This window comes from Mytilus edulis, chromosome 7, assembly GCF_963676685.1.
Source record: "Mytilus edulis chromosome 7, xbMytEdul2.2, whole genome shotgun sequence".
In the NCBI taxonomy this organism is placed as follows: Eukaryota; Metazoa; Mollusca; class Bivalvia; order Mytilida; family Mytilidae; genus Mytilus; species Mytilus edulis.
The window spans coordinates 78140817-78164854 of record NC_092350.1 but is presented as its reverse complement, the minus strand read 5'-3'; the positions used below and the strand labels follow the sequence as shown (position 1 = coordinate 78164854).

The following is a 24038-nucleotide window of genomic DNA, read 5'->3' as shown; positions in this document are numbered from 1 at the left end:
TGCAATTATTTCTAGGTTAAATATGAAAAATCTATCAAATATGCCAAAAACTTTCACTTTTCAGATGGTTTTTGTCAAAAATGAAAGTGGCCGCATCCGTGTTCATCCTCGACCTTTATATATGTTATGTATTATCATTAAACACAACTTACATTTCAATATAATGAATGAACACGAATGCGGTCACTTTTATTTATGACGGAAACCGTCTAAAATTTAACTAAAATGCTGAAATTTTGAAGATTTCAGTAATTTAGCATGATTTACTGATGCAAGTACCCGATATATGTGTATGGTAATGCTAAAACAACCCATATTTATGTAGCAGAGGCATTATAATTTCCAAAAAATAACTAAAAGTTTACATTTAAACAATTTTGTAAAACTACTACATTTTGGGGCCAAAAAGGTGTCTTACTGAACCTACTCCTTTGCTTGCTATTACCCTCATAACCAGTTATTAAAATCGTGAACCTTCAAATTTAAAGATAAAGTTGAGCATGTTTTATATACTTGAATGACTAACTATAACTCTAAAAGAAGGGACAGTGAACTTATTTTAATAGAAAATCCATTATATTATCAAAATCTTTATAAATGTACTAATATTGAATTATTGACTTCCCAGACACTAATTTGCCAATATTTTTAGGCAGTTAAGGATGTTTGCTGCTCAGTTTCAAAATAAATAACTTTTCATAAAACTAGTATGTATTGATAGGGAATAAATTGAAGAGTCCAAAAAGCAAAAAAAATATAGGGGTCAATGTGCTTGTTTTCGAGATATTAGCCATTGTAATTTTGGCGGGAAATGTTCTCTCTTGATTTTTCATAGCTTTATCATTGACCAGTTAAAGTTCTCAAATTCTATTAAAAAATAAATAAAATTTTATAAGACTTTTACAAATGACTTATAATTATACACGTAAAAGATTTATAAAAAGAAAAATTGGGGTTCATGGGCAAAATTTTTTAAGGCATTCAAATGGCTAAAACCAGAGGATTCCGAAAATCTGACAAAAATTTCAAAACATGACAAGCAGACATCCTTAAGCTGCCTAAATATGCGAGCACCCTAGATTTGTCTTCTACCCAATAAATGCTGAAATACTTACCATTGTTATCATCTAGCTGGATATTATGTTATTTATAACTAATTGGACAGTTTTTTTCATACTTTTAATTCTAGATTACAAAAAATATGACCAAAAAAACCTTAAATGATCGTAGAATCACCCAAAAGTTTTGAGGTTGCACATATGAAGTAGAGCACATTAGAAATCCTTATGTAGTTTATTATCCCCTGAGCTTTTGGCTAAGATGTCAAAGAACAAATGTATGAAATATTTAATCGCCGAAAATCAAAAGTCAAGTGGTTTAGATTTCCCAAATGGCAAAAAACATAGGAATATTGTTTGTTGTCAATAAGTAGTCAACTATGTCAGTATATATTAAAATGAGTTCAACTGTTCATGCTGTTGGCGGCAATTTTAAATTAGAAGACGAAATTTTCGTATCTTTTCAATTTGGAGGCAGGGGTTCAAATTAACGGTGGCGTGAGGTCTGCGACCTTCCACTTTTGCAGTCGGACTTTCGACTTGGTTACTAGCTACGCCCGACAGACCTTCCACTTGAAAGAAAATAAAAAATAACTTTGCAAACCTTTTTACCAAAGTCTCCCCATAAACGATCTCAAAACTTATTTTCATCATTATTATTCATGACAGCGATATTCATTTTGTTCAACCGCTAGCTTTATACAGAAACTCGCCGACAAATAATGTGTAAATTCGAGTAAAATCGTATCTGACAAAAACAACATTGAAAACAAAATGATTGCCGTAATTACAATATCGATTCCAATTCCTGATGCGGATAAGGGTAATTCCCGTTTTTGGCGATCATCTAAAAAAAAAAATACAGACAGGTGACAAAATACATCTATGCATGAAAATATTTTGTACAGAAACTCAAAATTACTCTTTAACAAATTTAAATGTCAAAATCCAATACAATGTGACAGCTGGGAACAGTATATCTAACAATATATATGTTCCTAGTGACAGAATAATTTTTATGCCCCACCTACGATAGTAGAGGGGCATTATGTTTTCTGGTCTGTGCGTCCGTCCGTTCGTCCGTCCGTCTGTCCCGCTTCAGGTTAAAGTTTTTGGTCAAGGTAGTTTTTGATGAAGTTGAAGTCCAATCAACTTGAAACTTAGTACACATGTTCCTTATGATATGATCTTTCTAATTTTAAAGCCAAATTAAACTTTTGACCCCAATTTCACGGTCCACTGAACATAGAAAATGAAAGTGCATGTTTCAGGTTAAAGTTTTTGGTCAAGGTAGTTTTTGATGAAGTTGAAGTCCAATCAACTTGAAACTTAGTACACATGTTCCCTATGATATTATCTTTCTAATTTTAATGCCTAATTATCTTTTTTATCCAATTTCATGGTCCATTGAACATGGAAAATGATAGTGCGAGTGGGGCATCCGTGTACTTTGGACACATTCTTGTTCTTTGTCAGTGATAAATGTTGGTAATGCATGTTAGATGATTTTAAAGTATAAACATATTACTGCAATTTCAATGGGTATTTTTTTCTCAATTTTGATGGGTCAGTTAAAATAGCTGAAAGTTTCTTACTTTATTTTCACAAATAGTGCAACTACCCGTAGATTATATGATACCTGAATGTAAGCTAATCATATGATATATAGGTGGAGTCCTTTGGGCCACTCAACCCCCTCCTGTTTGATAACTTTTGAAACAGATGAGATCCCCACCCTCAACCATATACATTCATATGGGACAACATCCTAATGCGCCTCGAAATGAGGAACTCAAAAGTCACGTGTAAAGAAAAAATCTCTGTGTAGTGATATTGGACATGTTTCTATTTTTAACAAATGACTGAACTTAATTATTTGTGGTGATTAGGAAAGTAGAGGAACATAGAATAAATGTGTAAAAACTATGGAGCTATTGAATGTGTTCAAAGTATTAAATTTTCAAAGAACTTAATATTGTGTTAAAAAGGGGATATTTTACCACAAGGAGCCGCATCACAAAAGGATGTTCGGGGTTTGCTAATTAACGGAAAAAGTAATCTCACTTCGTACCCCGAAAATTTAACCACATATGTGAAAATGTCACAGCTTCGAAACGAGCTATCATACATATCCAAGTTTACAATATGGACTTAGCTACAGGAAAAAAACGTTACCATTACCGCCTATGTAAAAACAATTAAAGATATTGAGCCATATATGGGACTATATAACTAATCAAATGAAATACAGGGGAAGTCCCTAGGGTCATCCTACCCCCTCCTGTTTTAGAACTTGGAAACAGTCGAGATCCACACCTCTAAACCATATTTATTCATGTATGGGACAATATAAGTAATCAAATGAAATACAGGGGGAGTCCCTGGGGTCACCCCATCCCTCCTGTTTGGGAACTTTGAAACAGTCAAGACCCCACCCTAAACCATATATATTCATGTATAGTTCCATTAAATAAATCAAATGAAATATAGAGGGAGTCCCTGGGGGTCACCCCACCCCTCCTATTTGAGAACTTGGAAACGGTCGAGATCCCCACCCCTAAACCATATATATTCATGTATGGGACAATATAACAAATCATATGAAATAAAGGTGGAGTTTGTGGGGTCACTTCCTGTTTGAGAATTTGATAACGGTGGAGATCCCCACCCTTAAACAATATATATGCATATATGGGACAATATAACAAATCAAATGAATTATAGGGGAAGTCCCTAGGGTCACTGTACACTCTTCTGTTTGAGAACTTGGAACCATTGGAGATCCTCACCCCTTAACCATATATACTCATGTATCGGACTATATAACAAATCAAATGAAATATAGGGAGAGTCCCTGTTTGAAATATAGGGAAATATAGGGAGAGTCCCTGTTTGAGAACTTGGAAACAGTTGAGATCCCCACCTCTAAATTAAATGAAATATAGGGGGAGTCCCTGCGGTCACTCTACCCCTCCTGTTTGAGAATTTGGAAACAGTCATGATCCCCACCTTTGAATTAAACCATATATATTCATGTATGGGACAAAAGAACTAATCAAATGAAATATAGGTTAAGTCCTTAGGGTCACCCTACCACATCCTGTTTGATAACTTGGAAACAGATGAGATCCCCACCCTCAACCATATATATTCATGTATTGGACAATATAACAAATCAAATGAAATATAGGGGAAGTCACATCGGTCACCCCACCCCTCCTGTTTGAAAACTTGATAACAGTCCAGATCCCCACCCTTAAAACATATATATTCATGTATGGGACAATATAAAAAAATCAAATGAAATATAGGGGTAGTCCGTAGGGTGAAAACACATGCTTTTGAAAGGAAATAAAAATAACAGATTCTTAAAGATTAACATCAATACATCAAATCATTTAACAACTGTTAAGGAACAGTTTTTAGCTCACCCTGGCCCAAGGGCCCCATGGCAGAACTTTGCATCAGTCATCTGTTGATGTCTGTCTTTGTCATCAGTCGTAAACTATTTAAAAAATCTTCTCCTGAAACTACTGGGCCAAATACCAAATTATACTAGGAACTTTGTTATAAACAATGTCATAATATCTGTTCCTGTTGGAAAACAAAATTTTATACCATTTATTCCATTAGGAACAATTTATTCCTCATAGAAATAATATACCAGAATACTTTTTCTAGTTGAAAACTTACATGAAAAATAACTTAAACAAACTCCCTCACCAACAAAAATTAGTCCAGTCAATTTAGCAGAATATGGACCCTTTCTTTAAAGTAATTGCAACAGAAGACTTTTGAGTGTTAATCTTTAGCATTATAATCCAAATATTCAAAAAAATAGTCCAACAAAATATAACTTGATGTAGAGTAAAAAATAACAATTTTGAAATTCCTATGGAGATTTGCAATGAAATGGGAGATAACTCTGCACAAAAAGGCAGAAATATCAATAAAAATATATACAAAATTATAGCTTTACAGCTACTATTCAGCAGAATGTATTGATTCTTGATATTTTAGCTGTCTATAGAGTATAACAAACAACTCTAAATGTGTTTTCATATCTTTTATCAAGCTTCAACCTAGATTTCATAATTCATTACTTGACCACTTTTTACTGATCGTGCAAGAGCTGTCTAACCAGTCACGGTCGTTAAAAACTTCCATTTGTTGTTGACCATTCAATAAATTTTTCAACAAGTCAAGGTAAAAAATCTCAAATTTAATAAAAATAATAAAGCATATATATTTTTCTTTAAACAAGGAAGATGATGATTAAATATAATTTACAGATATAAACAATACTGAATTTTCACATTATTTTTTCAAAATGATCACTAAGTCACAAATTTGCAATTTCTTTAAAGAAAAATGTGGGGGAAAAAACAACAACAAAAATATAACACTCTGGTTTTGTACATTTCATGGTTGGGAGATCTAATATAATATGGTCAAATACTGACTTAAATCTCCATCAAAGTATCATGCTTTACGTGAATTTTAAGAAAATCAACCAAAAAAAAGACTCATTTTTGCGGAGTTATCTTCTCTTTCCAAATTGCTGATTTTGAGTTTTCATCAAGTTAGATTTTATGGGACTGTTCTATTTATTTGGGGCTTAATGCTATAGATTAGAACGTAAACATTTTCTGTTGCAATTAGTTTGAGGTTAAAATAACCTTAGTTTGACTGGACTATTTGCTGAAATATTCTTTATACATGTATTACCATATCTTTAGCTCTTCTACCAAAATATCAATTAGTAAGGGGAGGCACATATATGAAATCATGAAAATAGGCTGAAATAGGGGAAACTTTTTAGAAGAATCGATTAGAAAAAAAATCTATACCCATTTCAGGCTCATCTATTTAAAATTATGATGCAGATATACAATTGTTTTTAATTATAACTTCAAAAATAATACCGGTCAGTTTATCATCTCCTTTTAGCCAGAAGTACCAAATTGGTCGAAGAAATCTGAGTCAAACTTCGCCTTACAGCCAATACAGGTAAGTCTCATTTAACTGGTTAATATAGCAACACAATGTACATACACAAAGATTCACTCAAACAATCAAATTTAAAATACCAAACTTTTACAGAGCCATTTATTGTGGTTTCTGTCACTACTCGGTATACTCCTTTGAACCATCAGTATGATGTTTTACCAGATGACCCTGTGTAAGATTTCTTCTCCCCTTTTACAAACTATTTTCCTTTAATTGTTTTTTAACATGGTGTCTTCTTTGAGGATATCATGACCCTATTTGGACAATAGGTGCATCTCATCATGAAGTATCACCAGTGTTGTACGCACCTGGAAAACATTAATACATTTATTTGCATATATATTTTAGATTGTTACAAATAGAATTGATCTGAGGATGGCAACATGTACAGAAACACTATAGCTATGCAAATTATAAAAAAAAAAAAAGTATTTTGTTATCAACCCTTATAAGAGTTATTTCTCTTGAAGTCATAGGGACAAGGCACCTTCACCTTCACCTTGTGTATATCTGTAAGACTCTGAACTGCGATTGTACTCCAAACCCCGATGGTCAAGCTGCGATGTGATGGTTTGACACTGAAGTGCTTTTTTTATCACATCGAAGTGCGATGGTGTCATTATGACGCTATCTTCTTGATAGCTACGCCGAAGTGCGATGGTCTACACAAATCTGATGGAGACTGAAATGGGGAATGTGTCAAAGAGACAACAACTCACCAAAGGTCAATGTAGATTAAACAAAACATTTTAAAAATTACACACAATAAAACTCAGTTTAAAAGAAGTTAGTGTCCGGTGTCAGAATTGGTAATAAAATTAACTATAATTGTATAAGCAAAACGACAATGATAAACTCAATAAAAAAAGACTACTAACAGTTACTGACATGATACAGGTACGCGAAACAGGGAATATTTTTTGGTGGATAGGGAAAATCTACAAACGATTCTGTTTAACGTACGATGGTGCGTAACATTCTCTCAATACATTCTATTTTGCAGACATACATTTTTATTTAAAATGATTATGTATACACGAAACACTTATAGATAAACAACGTATAGGCCTAGATAAAATGATTATGTATACACGAAACACCTATAGATAAACAACGTATAGGCCTAGATAAAATGATTATGTATACACAAAACACTTATAGATAAACAAGGTATAGGCCTAGATAAAATGATTATGTATACATGAAACACTTATAGATAAACAACATATAGGCCTAGATAAAATGATTATGTATACACAAAACACTTATAGATAAACAAGGTATAGGCCTAGATAAAATTATTATGTATACATTAAACACTTATAGATAAACAACGCATAGGCCTAGATAAAATGTCCACATGTAGGAAATCAAAGAGTACAAACTCTCATTTAGTAATAGTAACTGAACTAAGGCCAGCCAGAGACAATAATGAATGTAAATTAAAAAAAGAAATATGAAAAAAAATACTTTTAATGATGAGTCTGTAGAAAGGAGGTTAACTAGCGATAGTGCGTCAAATAGACCATCGCACTTCAGCGTATGGACCATTTCATTTCAGTGTACTGACCATCACACTTCAGCGTACGGACCATCGCACTTCTGCGTAGACAATCACACTTCAGCGTGACCATTGTACTTCAGCGTCCCCATGGCACCTCCGAGTCCTACATATCTTTGAAACTAAAAAAGGTATGACGAGATAAATCTTTAAAGTTTTCTGTTTTGTATATATTTTTTAAAAAGTAACACAAAAAAAAACCAGGTCAGTTTATCATTTTAGCCAGAGGTAGCCAATTGGTCGAAGAAATCTGAGCCAAACTTCACCTTACAGGTCAGTCTCATTTAACTGGTTTAAGTATTAGCAATACATGCAAAATAGAGATGTATAAACTCAAAACAATTGAATTTAAAAAGAAACACATTTACAGAGCCATGTTACTTGTGGTAACTTGCTAATCTATCTCCTATAAACTGCAAAAATTATCAGTAATTTTTAAAAGACCTTAATTAAAATATAACTGACCTTTTGACCTGTTAAATTGTGGCAGTCCCATGTGACTTCCAGTTCTGTTCAAGTTCGGTATGTGACATTGGTTGTGCCCTTAATGAGCCATTGAAAAGCTCCTGGGATTATTTTTTATACGGGACATAATATCGTATACCTTATCCATCTGTTCTTCCGTCCTTTGTCAACATGTCAGACATTGACTCAAAATCATTTTAACTAATGTGCAAGAAACTTTGATGAATTGTTTATATCTATTGAAGTTTTATATAAAGTTTTGATTTTATGTTTCCGAGTTATGTTTTTTTTTTATTTATTAAAATAGGGGGGATTTTCCAGTTTTCAGACAATATCTCAAAAATGCTTTAAAAACCAATTTGCATTAAATTTGGTGAATAGTTTATATATATATTGATGTGAGCTCCCTTTCATTGTTTATAAATTTTTGATTATACGTTTCAGAGTTGTGAGTTTTTATTCATTGAAAAAGGGGGGATTTTCCAGTTTTCGGACAATCACTCAAAAATGCTTTCAGCAGGTCTCATTATACTTTGGTAAATAGTTTACATTTACTGACGTAAGATCTCTTTTTAACCAGATGTTTGTGACAAAAATGTTAGTTATTGATTTGGGGATGTACAGCGGGCTGGCTGTTCGACCAGCGGCAGGCAAATGTTGTCCATGCATTTACTCATGAACCATGTGACTAAAGCTATTAAAATTTTGATATGTTGTTACTGACAACAAAATGGAGGTCAAGTTCAATAATGATGATTTTGACTTATACCGTTCAGGAGTTATGGATCTTGAAAGATTGAAAAATGGTGTTTCCAGTCGTGTCAGTGCATTAACTCATGAACTGTTCAACCAAAGCTTTTCAAATGTTTAGAATATGTTGTTACTGATGACAAAATGGAGATCAAGAACAATAATGACAATTTTGACTTTTACCGTTTAGGAGTTATGGTTCTTGAAAGATTGAAAAACTGAGATTTCCAGTTGTGTCCGTGAATTTACTCATGAACTATTCAACCAAGGCTTTTCAAATTGAAATATATTGTTACTGATGACAAAATGGAGGTCAAATTTGATATTGAAGATTTTCACTTTCATCAGTTATGGTTCTTTTGATATTGAAAAATGCCAGGAAACAAATAAATGTTAATAAATCAGGTTTGCTGTCGCTCTGACAGCCTCTTGTTATTTTTATAAGTTTTAAGTTTTAAGTTTCTGAGTTTTGGGGTTTTATTCATTAAAAAGGGGGGATTTTCCAGTTTTTGGACAATAATTCAAAAATGCTTTCAGCAGTTTTCATGAATTGTTTGTATCTCTTCTGATTTCAGAAACAGATAGGATTTATATTACAACATACTGTTAATTTATACAAAATAACACAAATTTTTCAATGAATATGAAAAAAAATATCATGTTTCAGTAATCATTCAATATCAGCCTGATACTTCTGTGGAACAATACTTGAATTGTTTGATGAAGTGTATTTATTGTCACTAGATCATGTTATTCTAATATTTTGATAGAAATCAGATGCAAGTTCCAGTCAGTCACCCAAACCTGTGACAGACAAAACAGAAGAAAAGGAGAATATGTCACCTGACAGTTCTAAGTCTCCAGGAGAACTAGATTTAGATTTTCCACCAATGTTTATCAACAGTGGTAATGGGGAGGAGAGCAGAGAACAACATAATCTAAAAGAAAGAAAGAGAAGGTATTAAAGGTGCATTAACTCATCAATTAACAAGAATTCTTTAGGTATAGAACCACTAATTCAAGCCTGGTCGGAAAGAACATACAAGAAAGTAGTACATATTTTAAACAAAATAGTTCCTACGCATAGCTGTATCTTTGTCAATTGTGGGAATATTTGGGTAATTTTAGTATGAAATGAAAGCTTGGGGACTTGGGATCACTGTGAAAAGTTTTACTTGAATAAAAGAGAAGCATTCAGGTTGGTTCAATTTTGTCAATAAGCCTCAAAACTAGTTACCGTAAGGTGCAAGTCAAATATTTAACATCATTTAGATCCATATACCTTCAATTTTGGTGTGACCTCAGTTGATAAGGATTGCACATGTACTCATGAAGTTCAGTTATTAAAACACATATAGTCTTCTGTAAAAGTGAAACTTAGGTCCAACAGGAAGATGGATAGCATTGACTGTTTGAACTCCCGTAAAATAATTTCTTACAGGAGACACAATAATGTACTCAATGCTTTTTATGTGAATTGATGATCAGTTTCAAGACGTTGTACAATGATCTTTTTCTCTGCAAAGTTTCATAACTAACAATCAAACTCGATTGTAACTTTACTTGAAAATATAAGTTACTTGCATTCTTCAAATTGTTCATGTTCATCAAGTTCTGTTGCTGAAATGAATGTGAAATTGTATATTTGGAATGATTTTTGGGTACAGAAAATGCTGCATCTTTCAATGAAATTGACATAAATATAACAGAAAATATATACATCTTCCTGTATATTCTGCTGACTGGAATGAAATATTATCCTCTCAGTCTCAGATTGTTTCTGCAGAGATGGCATTAATTTTTAACTCAAACATTACTTTTGGTTCTCTGACTAATATTACCACCATTGTTTTTTGTAAACTAAGTTTACCTGCATAAATTTTGTCAGTGTCACAATTTTATGAAATTTTGTACAAATTTAGAACCATCAATGAAAACTTTCTGTGCCAAAGCATTGTCTGTAATTACTTGTTGTAAGTTCATTGTCCTTTAAATTATTGATTTTCTTTTATTGGTCTTCACCAGAGGGTGACATTCAAAAGAATTGTCTCCCGCTCATTCATGGGATAGAGTTAATTGTCTCCCTTGTATAAGCCAATCAAAATCTGGTATTTTAATTTTCCACAGATACAAGCATACTTTTAATGGAATCTACAAAAATTATAGAATTTTCATTTTAAAACAAAAAAGACCAATAAAGGGCATTTTATTCACTTACATTCTGAATTTATAAAAATTCCTTCAAGAAAACTAGTTTTAAAATAAAAAATGAAAAGTTATGGATGTGCAAATTTTTTATTTTTAGCTCACCTGGCCTAAAAGGCCATGTGAGCTTTTCTCATCACTTGGCGTCCGTCGTCGTTGTTAACAATTTTTCAAACATCTTCTCCTCTGAAACTACTGAATGGATTTGAATGAAACTTAACATGATTGTTCCTTAGTATATCCTGCACAAAATGTGCGCTTCGATTTTTGATCCGTCAAAAAACATGGCCGCCGTTACTTAAAATAGAACATAGGGGTCAAATGCAGTTTTTGGCTTATATCTCAAAAACGAAAGCATTTAGAGCAAATCTGACATGGGGTAAAAATGTTCATTAGGTCAATATCTATCAGCCCTGAAATTTTCAGATGAATCAAACAAACCATTGTTGGGTTGCTGCCACTTAATTGGTAATTTTAAGGAAATTTTGCAGTTTTTGGTCATTATCTTGAATATTATTATAGATAAAGATAAACTTTAAACAGCAAAAAAGATCAGCAAAGTAAGATCTACAAATAAGTTAATATGACCAAAATTGTCAATTGACCCCTTAAGGGGTTATTGTCCTTTAATGACAATTTTTCACAATTTGTTCATCATATTTGCTAACTTTAAAAAATCTTCTCCTCTGAAACTACTGAATGGATTTGGTTAAAACTTAGCATGGTTGTTCCTTAGATTATCCTGCACAAAGTGTGTGCTTTGATTTTTGATCCGTCAAAAAACATGGCCGCCGTTACTTAAAATAGAACATAGGGGTCAAATGCAGTTTTTGGCTTATATCTCAAAAACGAAAGCATTAAGAGCAAATCTGACATGGAGTAAAAATGTTCATTAGGTCAATATCTATCAGCCCTGAAATTTTCAGATGAATCAAACATCCAATTGTTGGGTTGCTGCCACTTAATTGGTAATTTTAAGGAAATTTTGCAGTTTTTGGTCATTATCTTGAATATTATTATAGATAAAGATAAACTGTAAACAGCAAAAAAGATCAGCAAAGTAAGATCTACAAATAAGTTAATATAACCAAAATTGTTAATTGACCCCTTAAGGGGTTATTGTCCTTTAATGACAATTTTTCACAATTTGTTCATCATATTTGCTAACTTTAAAAAATCTTCTCCTCTGAAACTACTGAATGGATTTGGTTAAAACTTAGCATGGTTGTTCCTTAGATTATCCTGCACAAAGTGTGTGCTTTGATTTTTGATCCGTCAAAAAACATGGCCGCCGTTACTTAAAATAGAACATAGGGGTCAAATGCAGTTTTTGGCTTATATCTCAAAAACGAAAGCCATACCTGCCAACTTTCACGATTTAGGCGTGTACTACACGATTTTGACCCTTTGTCACGATTGCACGATCGTGATCGTGAAAATCCCTGTAAAAGACGATTTTGTAAAAATCTACACGAAAAATATGATTGTTCCCGATTTTGAACTGTGTCCAATGTAATACAATTGTGTTCAGCCAATCAAATTCTATGTTTCTCATGATCAAATTAATCAGCCAATCAAAAAAGTTTTCTCTCAAGAATATTCTAACATCCTAGATTTTGAACTTGTGTTGTTTTCCTCTGTTAAAATCGTGAACATGGCAAATGATTTTTCACCTGCAAGGAGGTTTTTACACAGAACAAGAATAAAAGCATGACTGATAGACAAACTTTAATGATGCAGTACTACCATAAAGATAATAAATAGTAGTTTATTCACTAATTCATTGATATTACACTTGCTGTAACAAATGTTATAAAATTTGTATTCAATTAAATTACCAAATTATTTAAAGTACAATGTACTATTCTTTATTTTTTCACATGGACAAAACAAAACCCCCCACATGAGGAATCTTTTAAATGAGGGATTTCCCTTAGTAAAGGGGGCATTTTACTCTTTTAAAAAATAAAATAGAAAAATCACTAAATGTTGATTTTTTAACTTAAAAATGGGAAATTCTGACTTTATATTTAGAACAACTTTTCTAAATGAAGGGTCCAATTATTTTGAAAAATAAAGAAGATATATAAGGCCAAGAACATATAAAAATTCTTTGTGTTGACCATATAATACCAGATAGATCATAAGGTGTATTGTTCTTTGGGAAAAGTTTCTTCAAATAATATAAATATCATGTGCTCATTTTTACTTAAAAAGTGGTTTTTAATGTCCTTACATTGAGGGGTTACCACTAGGTGTTGTTCCCAACCTGATAAAGGTCCTTCTTTGTGCATAATTTTAATTTGGAAAAGTCAACAATTATTTAATATCCTTACACATGAAATTAATTCCTGGTCTTGCAGCCACATGTTCATCTTTTCTACTGATATATTATAACTAGAATGATGCAAATAAACTTAAGAAAAAGTCATGTAAGCTCATCTTACAAATATGACACTTTTTCTAGACCACAAAACAGCACGCGCAAAATAGTTGTCGCAAAGTATTGTAACCTTTGAAATTGTTTTCGCGCACAAAAACCCCCATGAGCACTTTCAAAAGTTGGCAGGTATGGAAAGCATTAAGAGCAAATCTGACATGGAGTAAAAATGTTCATTAGGTCAATATCTATCAGCCCTGAAATTTTCAGATGAATCAAACATCCAATTGTTGGGTTGCTGCCACTTAATTGGTAATTTTAAGGAAATTTTGCAGTTTTTGGTCATTATCTTGAATATTATTATAGATAAAGATAAACTGTAAACAGCAAAAAAGATCAGCAAAGTAAGATCTACAAATAAGTTAATATGACCAAAATTGTCAATTGACCCCTTAAGGGGTTATTGTCCTTTAATGACAATTTTTCACAATTTGTTCATCATATTTGCTAACTTTAAAAAATCTTCTCCTCTGAAACTACTGAATGGATTTGGTTAAAACTTAACATGGTTGTTCCTTAGATTATCCTGCACAAAGTGTGTGCTTTGATTTTTGATCCGTCAAAAAACATGGCCGCCGTTACTTAAAATAGAACATAGGGGTCAAATGCAGTTTTTGGCTTATATCTCAAAAACGAAAGCATTAAGAGCAAATCTGACATGGAGTAAAAATGTTCATTAGGTCAATATCTATCAGCCCTGAAATTTTCAGATGAATCAAACATCCAATTGTTGGGTTGCTGCCCTTAATTGGTAATTTTAAGGAAATTTTGCAGTTTTTGGTCATTATCTTGAATATTATTATAGATAAAGATAAACTGTAAACAGCAAATATGATCAGCAAAGTAAGATCTACAAATAAGTCAATTTGACCAAAATTGTCAATTGACCTCTTTAGGAGTTATTGCCCTTTAAAGACTTTTTTCACAATTTGTTCATCATGTTGACTTACTTTAAAAAATCTTCTCTTATGAAACTGCTGTATCAATTTCAGCCAAACTTAGGCTAAATGAGTTTCAGAGTTTCAGAGTATCTAGTATAAATTTTATATTTCATTTCCTTGTATGTCAAGAAACAGCTCCTATGGCTAAAATAGAACATAGGAGAAAATGATTTTTTTTTGCTTTTGAAGAAAATAGGACGATTCAAAGAACATTTAAATAAATTGAAAAGCCAAAATAATCATTGATGAGAGATTAAACCAAAAAAATTCAGGTGAGCGATTCAGGCTCTTGAGAGCCTCTTGTTTTTGTATGAAAATATTAGGGATCATCAGATTCACTTTTGCAATCTTAAACATGATAGTAAAACATGAACTATTAGTAATATAATTAATTGCAGCATAACGTTGTCACTGCCTTTTTTCATTTTACATACCAAGACTATAATTGATTTTTCTAGCAACTTATCCTTGGAATTTCAAATTGTTTTCACGGCAAGTGTCTTGCAAGAAACAAGTTCTCTTCACTCTCTCATGTCACCCCTGCATGTAATTATTGATCCATGTTTCTATTTTACTTTTAGATTTCAGTGTAGATGCTCTATTGTTTGTGTCTTATTTGTACCCTGGTTTGTCTTTTGTTCATTTATTGTCCTACTTTATGACGTAATTGTTTCATTTTTCCATCTAAATCTTAAATATTTTTTTATCACTTTCTTGTATCAGCACACTATAATACTCACAAGTCAACTGAAGCCATATATTGCAGTGTTAATCCAATAAATCCACACGATTTTTAAGCCAAAAAATACAACAGATAAAAATGTCAAAAAACTCGGACAACAATGTGACTGCAATAACCTTGGACAGAGCCACCTGGCTGTCCTCTCATGGGAAATCGTCTATATCACCAGTTTAATAAAATGTGTGGTTTGGCAATGTTGCATGTCCACTGATGTCCAGACATTGTGCTAGAAAATATTTTAAGAAGATACAATGCTACTAAACACAAACAAAATTGACGTTTCTTCATGGAAAATTGAACTTAATATCAAAGAACACAAAACTGGCTCTTTTTTTGTAAATAAAGATAAAACTAGATAGCTGGCATGTTTTTAAATTGAAGGGTTAAACTTGCTTTAAGTCGTGTTCAGACCCTTTAACAGAAAATAAAGGAAAATGGAATAAACGTGCATGGGACTTAATGGCACACAAAGTCAATGCATAGAAAAAAATACATATTATCAACGGTCAGGGTTTTTATTCCTGTTCTTCATCTTGATAGTCCCTGAAGGGTCTTCAACAATGAAAGAATCAATAATACCATAAAACAAGGTCAATATGGTCCCTAGTGTCGACTATAGCATTACTAGTACTCAATAATACTGCACTGTCACTATACTAGTGTATAAATCTAGTCATAAAAAAAATCACCAAAGTCTAAAGACAATACAGGCAGATCCGGTATTAATGATTGTGAGAATTATGATTTTTGCTTTGCCCAACATATCAGTCTTTTAATGTTGTCCTTAAAACCTAAAAGTCTTAAATTACAATGAATCTATATATTTGCTTTGAGACCAGAATATTGTCCCAAAAAAAAAAAGCTAAAAATTAATTGTGTTTCAATGTAAGAAAGAGTCTGGGAAACGCTCAGAATACATGATTTTCAGTGATTTTTCTTGGAGCTGTTGGGGGCCTTGAGTGGCCCCCAGGCCCCTCTCCGAAATGTTTATGGCTAGCTATGCTTTGCTAATATATTTTGCCTCAATTTTAAAAGAGGCTGCTTAAGGCCCTTAACTCCAATTAAATGCATTTAGTGATGATTTCACATACATTATATTATAGTTGAGTTCCTTTTCCAATTTTTAATTTGGAAAAAAAAGAATTGAACAGTATTACTTTTAAATTCATATGCAGTTTAATGAGTTCTGAAAGTTTTATAAAAATCTGAAATGGTGGTCAATGATTATGTAGAATTAGATTTGATTTTGATAGTGGCCACAGATGTATTTCAGTTCCTATTGATAAGACTGTTGTACATAGAATTTCAGCTTGAAAACAGTTAATATGTTTGGAAGAAAACACTTTTCCAGAGAAAAGAGAAAATGCTGAGGAAGCATTTTAAATATAAAACTATAAGTGCTATCACAAATAAGAACAAAATTATGACTTTGAGAGAACTCATAATGATAAAACTAATAATGTCCATTATGTCTTCAACAAACTTGAAAAAAACAAATGCTTAAAAGGAAAGAGAAACTCACATCAATTAGGTGGAACTCTCTGACTTGAACATGCACATACAGAATATGTGATTTGAATTTTTCTGAATTACGGTAGATGCATGTATTATATATTATGAAAACTTTACTTTAGATATACAGCATATATATACTGACATGACTGACACATTCCCCTTCTAAAATATATTAGGGCTGTCCCAAAAATAAATATATGGGAGGAAGGAAGGCACTTTTTATTTGACCCCACCTGATGATGCATACATTTTAAATTGGATATTTCATTTAAATGTTCCAGCAATCTTTCTTAAATAACAACCACCCATCAAATTTTAATAAAGTGCCTTCCTTCCCCCATACAATTAATTCTGGAAAATCCCTTAGCCAAAAACTATATAATAAGATATATCTTTAATACAGGCATGACAAAATGTGATCTTTTTTATTCTCTCAGGGCCAGAATTAAAGATGCCTGTGAAGTGATGAGAAAACTAGTTCCTGGTATGTCTGATAAAACTGATAAAGCAACAGTATTTGAGTTTGCTGCAAGATATATTCATTTCCTGAAAGGCTTTACAGGAAACAAACATGACAAGGTCAGTCACTTATTCAAACAAACATGACAAGGTCAGTCACTTATCCAAACAAACAAACATTAGTAATCAGGTTAAGTATCTATACTGGTATATTATTCACATTTTATGAAAAAATAAAAATAATCAAGAGACTTGCATGATAATGTTTACAAAAATATTGACACAATTTTCAATAAAAAGAAAAATTAATATTCTCAAAGAATGCTGCAAAAAAAAAAAACCAACACTTAAATTAATATTTCATGACAGTCTACAGACATTTTTGTGATATCAATACATATTTGTTATAATGATTGATAAAGTTACCATACAAATTTTTTGCTTTTCGGGTTTGTTGTTCCGTAGGTATTGGACATTGCAATTAGAGTAAAGGCAATTATTGATGTATGACACTGCTCCAGGGTTCTCAGCGAGTCTATGAGTCCTGATCTCTTAAAAGTCTGTCTGGACGCACCATTTTCAAAACTGTCGAGTCCAAAGATGCATCAAGTTTGAAATATTTTGAATACTGTGGATTCATTATGACTCGTTGGTTACCATTTTTCGTGGGTTTTGTGAGTACAGTTGAACCAAGAATTCAAATATTTAACAAATGTTCTATAGGTTTGGAATGCAGAGATTGGCAAAACCAAGAAATAAAATATCCACGAAAATTCAAGTTTTCCTCAATCCATGAAAATTGATACCCATGAAAATATATGAATCCACAGTAAGGCCAGGATTTTTTAATTTATTGGTTTACGGATCCGCCGACCCGATTTTTCCGATTTCCAGAATAAAAATAAAATTGACTTTTCATGCTTTTTTATTCCCACCGACCCTAACAAATGCATTATCCCTGAAAAATAATTAAATATTTTTTTTTTATGAAATGAAATGCATTAATCACTAACAAAATTGATAACACTTTCTGTTGTGAAAAAATAAAACTTCCAGTTTACGTTTCTAAAAATCAAGGATGTGTAGCATGGGTTCGAATCCCGGCGAGGGAAGAACCAAAAATTTGCGAAAGCAAATTTACAGATCTAACATTGTTGGGTTGATGTTTAGACGAGTTGTATATACATTATGTACACAGCCATGTATCACCATCATTGATGGCGATCCGATGGATACATCCGTTGTAGGGTTGTCACTGACTCAGACGTACTAACTAACATAATATACGTCCTTGTAAAAATAGACAAATCAATTATAACTGACCTTGAAATGTCGTTTGCGCAAATAATATTGCGGAACGAAACTTGTTTTTAAAACCAATTACACAATAAGTTCGTTTCCCTTATTTGTCATCAGTCCGTAAGATCATCATCTCATAGAAATAGACTTGTCCAAATGTGGACAGGGTAAAGGCATCAAGTTGAAGTACTGAATATTAACAAATCATTTGGAATTTTCTTGTTTCATAGATAATAAAAAAATTATCGTCCATTTGGATAAAAAACGGGAATGCGAGACAACAGATTAACCCGATAATCTCGTTTTCCAGTGGACGAGTCTATTAGGTTTTTAACACGTGTGTTGAAACTTATTTTCGTACGACGTTTTTACATTTTTATCTTCATCAGTTTTCGTGCTTGAAGATCATTATTCACCAAGTTTTCTGGAATTGATAAAGAGCTACGCGAATTTATTTTACTTGTTTCTGATATGACGATTTAATTTCGTCTTTGTCCGTGCACCCCCCTTTTTTTACTGTAATTTATTAGACAATGTCATGCGATGTTTATAACATTTGAGCAATAATATTTCATCGAACTAAAATTTAAGAAATGATGATAAAATAGCATAACAAACATATTGTTAGAAAGGTGAAATATATATTGATTTTGCATATTTTTCTGTCTTCAAAGATGATTTTTTTTCTTCTTTTTTTTCCCGACCGACCGACCCGACTTTTTCATGGAGAAAATTCATAAACCATCAAATTAAAAAACCGTGGCCTAAACTGAACACACATATCATCATCTTATAGCAAAAGTTTAAAAGTTATCTGAATTTAATGACATTTCATTGCCCTATTAGGTCATGGAGACTAAAATAATAAAGTATATTGCAATAAGATATCTTCTTCTTACTATTCTTACTATTCACCATGGCCAAAAATAAAACAAGTTCAAAAATCCATAGTGAGATCCTGTATTCCTGGATTGATTTTTGCAACCTTTACATTATTTTTATGCCCCACCTACGATAGTAGAGGGGCATTATGTTTTCTGGTCTGTGCGTCCGTCTGTCCGTTCGTTCGTCTGTCCATCCGTCCGTTCGTTCGTCCGTCTGTCCCGCTTCAGGTTAAAGTTTTTGGTCAAGGTAGTTTTTGATGAAGTTGAAGTCCAATGGACTTCAAACTTAGTATACATGTTCCCTATGATATGATCTTTTTAATTTTAATGCCAAATTAGAGGGTTTACCCCAATTTCACGGTCCACTGAACATAGAAAATGATAGTGCGAGTGGGGCATTCGTGTACTGGGGACACATTCTTGTTTGGATATACATTAATATTCCATATTAGAAAGTAAAGTACCTATGACTTTGTTAGGACAGGTTGGAAATTTCAAATGCCACTAGAAAATGAGGGTTCAGTGATAGCAACTGAAATTATGACTTGAGAAAGCCCACCAACAGATAGTACCAAGTATTTTGTATTTACATAGTACAATAGGCAAATTAGTTGAAATGAAACTTATCTGTATGAAGTATAATTTTGAGGTGTACAGAATACTCAGACAGTGATGTAGACTATGGAATGCACTTCAAAATGTCAGAGGACTTAGTTTAGTATATATGCATGCTTTTCTTAAATGATTTTTTTATAATTATTATAACCAGAAACTCAAATTATATGACTTACCAGTGATGCATATATTTCATTTATTGAAAACTTAAATGCCACTACAGACAATTGGTTATAGATATTGGGGTGGGAAATATAAATACCTTTAAAATGGCCAGGGTCCAAATTAACACTAGAGAATGAAAACTTCTCGTTTTGATGTGATTTTTTTTTTTTTTAGATTTTCACGTGTCAAACTGAAATTTTAAGAAAATTAAGGACAATCAATGCTGTTAATATAAGATTTATCTAAAGGAAATTCACATGGAAATTTTTAGCAGTATAGTAAGATGATTCTCCATTATTTAAAAATTTTAGCAGTATAGTAAGATAATTCTTGATTATTTAAAAAAAAATATGAGTGTTATTAAATTTATCTATTAAGTGGAACATTTTACTAAGTTTTATAGATAATAGGTCACTTTTGGATTTCCCTATCAATATTTCATAATATTTACCACCTTCAATAAGTCTGTAATACACGATTCTATCGTTCTACTTATTATTTCTATTTTAAATGGTGGTTCTTATGCAGAATATTGATATGGCCACTTAATATTCTTCCCAAATTATTTGATTGTATCAAGGTGTATTACCACCATTGATTTTCCAGAATAAGTCTTTGTTGAATTTGCACTTTTCAAAAAATTTTGTGCAGAATTTGTCTCTAAATAAAGAAATACTTTGCATTAAGTTTTATCCTGTCCAGTACTATAAACAAAATTTTACATAACATATATATGAAGAAAAAAACATCACTGGAATTGAACCAATGAAACTTTCACCCCTTTTTTAATAACCATGTGACCTCAAGTTTCCAAAATAATTTATAGAAAAACAAATCAAAATATAATGGTGCTTTGAAATACCAAAAGGCAAAAGATATATGTTTACTACTCAGAAATTTGTTACTGCAATGAAATATAGGATTAATTTCCTACAACTGTCAATGTCAAGGGGAAAAAAAATTCCAACCTATTTTGTATTCAACCAGATGTGACATACTATGTAAGATTTGCTGGTATTACACTTCAAGTGTCATGCAGCAAATAGCCACACCATCAAAGAATTACTATTTCTTAAGAAAAAGAAATATTTACAGAGACAATGCAGTCTCATGGTTTACAACTAAACCTGACAATAAATGGCGAAGTATCACTCCAAACAAGCACAGATGTACAGTAACTGTTGCACGGGACATGGACGTTACCTCTCTACATTCCAGCAAAAAGGGAAAACAATTATTTACCATCAATTAATGTATATACATTGTATGAATTTTATCAAATAGATTTATGTTCGAAGAAAAAATTAAGAATATCGAAAGACGCTTTTAAATTAATTTTCATGCTCAGCAGTAATTTCAAATCTGAAACCTTGTATAAAATAAAGCTGTGGTTATAATAAAATGAATAGCATTTAAGGAGGCTCAAGGGAACAAAAAATTTCAGAAAAAAAAAAATATAAAAAAATCTTAAAATTTTTATTTATTTCACTATTGATAATTGTTACTGAATGATATGGTACAAAAATCAACTGAAAAAATAGATTTGTTTTGGACCCAGATGACTTTTAAAATGTTTATATCATTGAAAAAGCTCCAAATTATCTCCCTTTAGTGCAACAATGTGACCTATATTTTTTATTTTTATTTTCAAATAAGCTGTACTTAAACTAAACAATTGTAAAATTTAGGCATTTTCTGTAATTTAGTTCTTTGTTTATTTCAATATAACCTTTATTTCTCCTATTTGTTCAACAGAAAAATATACCTTAACAAAAATGCATGCTTCTTTCGAAGGTAGATTGTGAGCTTAAATGAACAGTGACCCCATTTTTTATGCCCCATTTATGGGCATTATGTTTTCTGGTCTGTGCGTCTGTTCGTTCCTTCGTCTGTTTGTCTGTTAATGTTTTTGGTCTAGGTAGTTTTTGATGAAGTTGAAGTCCAATTAATCAACTTGAAACTTAGTACACATGTTTCCTATGATTTGATCTTTCTAATTTTAATGCCAAATTAGAGTTTTTCCCTATTTTCACGGTCCACTGAACATAGAAAATGATAGTGTGGATGGGGCATCTGTACTGGGGACACATTTTTGTTTATTGTATATTCTATTAAGTATATGATAAAGTTCATTTAAAGAAAAAAATAGCGAAATCCTATTTTTAAAAAGAAATCGATTTATGCTTGCGAGCTCCATTAAGCATTTATTTATATAAAAAAAATGTAGCAAGCAATACATTTTTTTCCATAGACATAAACTTTTGCTATGCTATTATTTTGCAATTGAACATATTTCAGGACTTTTGGTTTGTTTTAAACAATATTTTGATTGTTCATATATCTATACTCTTTTGCTTTAAAATGACCTTGAAATGTAGGTAATGAATGATTTCAGACTCTATTGATTTATAATGACTCTCCCTGTTTATCATGTGAAGACATTCTGGACCTTAAAATATCAAACATATTTTCATTGTTAAAACATCTTTTTACTTATGTAATCTGTGCACATTCACAATTTCTTATAAGAGAATATTGCTTCTCCACAAAAAAAAGAAAATTGCTCCTCTACAAAAGAAACTATTTTGGGATTCACAATTTTCATAGACTGAATATAACAAAGAAAATGAGATCACAATAACTAAGTTATCCTTCCACTCAGTCATCAATTATTTTTATGTCATTTTTTGGCAGGATTTCTTACTGAAGTATAGTCCATACTGAGAGGATGAGTCCATACTGAGAGGATGCACATTTTTGTGATGGTCATCACACTGGAGACATCAATGGATTGCAGGACAAGTTTAGATGTTTTAGAGTTGTATGTCACTACAGTTTGGTCTACTGATAATACTTGTTAATATATCTGTGATTGATTCGTCAACAGAATTTGTTAAAAATAATGTAGTTTTTTAATGATATTTGTTTTGACTAAATCATTTTGAAGAATATTGTTACATACTTAATGTGATAGCTGTTTGCGGTAATATAGAAAGAAGGTAACAATTACATTTTTGACTGTTATCTTTTATATATTTCAACCTTTTTATATATAATAATGATCTAATAAAATAATATAAACTTCTAGTATGTATTTTTGTTCATATAATTTTATTTGTATTGTGTATATATATATATATATATATATTGAACCCCAGGTGGTCTAGCGGGACGGTTACAGTGCAGGCGATTTGGTGTCACAATATCTCAGTAGCATGGGTTCGAATCCTGGCGAGGGAAGAACAAAAAATTTGCCAAAGCGAACTTACAGTCTAATATTGTTGGGTTGATGTTTAGACAAGTTGTATATATACATACAAGTCTAAATTGAAAACAACATTCAAACCTTTGAATGCGTTGGATAAAAACCGCAATTTTTATTCGTGTGCATGTAACAAATTTGTAGAGGTGTTCATTTCTGCAAATTTGTTGGTTAGTTTAGGTGAACAATGACATCAAATGCACTATTTTTTGTCCGAGTAGGCCTACTTTCACATACCTTCTAAATTTGAGGGAGTAATTGGTGGTATGACACCTAAAGAGACAAAAAAAGTTGATTAGAAATCTTTTGTTTTGCTTTATTCTTAATCCTTTAGTCAATTTGAAGTTAAAAACAGCCTTTCTGAGCATAATGCGACTTATATTAAAAATTTCACAGCTCAATTTAAACTGAATGTAATGTATGACTTTGATAGAAAATACTTGAAAATTTCATTTTTGGCTACAGGAACATAAACTTTCAATATCAAGATCAGTTTTTGCTGATTTTTCCTTGTTTGTTCTACTACTTTAAAGACTTTCAACAAATTTTGCAATGCATTTAGTAAAAAATACAAGGTATTGAAGTGTCAAGGAATATTGACCCCCTTTTTTCTCATCTGGTGTCAGTAAAGTACTTCAAATTGATCAAAAGTGCAGTCATGGTCATT

At 31.8% G+C, this 24038-nt stretch overlaps 1 protein-coding gene across 5 annotated transcripts in view; it reads left to right on the top strand.

Annotated features, from left to right (window-relative positions):
• The window catches only part of LOC139482322 (uncharacterized), a 44474-nt gene extending 21278 nt beyond the window's left edge, over positions 1-23196 (top strand). For 3 of the 5 annotated variants that reach the window (XM_071266142.1, XM_071266143.1, XM_071266146.1), the window contains 5 exons: positions 6009-6068; positions 7852-7902; positions 9615-9802; positions 17125-17266; positions 22804-23196. In XM_071266142.1, coding sequence (XP_071122243.1) covers positions 6009-6068; positions 7852-7902; positions 9615-9802; positions 17125-17266; positions 22804-22833 — 471 coding nt within the window. In that variant the 3' untranslated portion in view covers positions 22834-23196. Of the gene's footprint in view, positions 1-6008; positions 6069-7851; positions 7903-9614; positions 9812-17124; positions 17298-22803 lie in introns of those variants that run through there. The other 2 variants (XM_071266144.1, XM_071266145.1) reach the window with 2 other exon arrangements.
• The last annotated feature ends 842 nt before the right edge of the window (positions 23197-24038 follow it).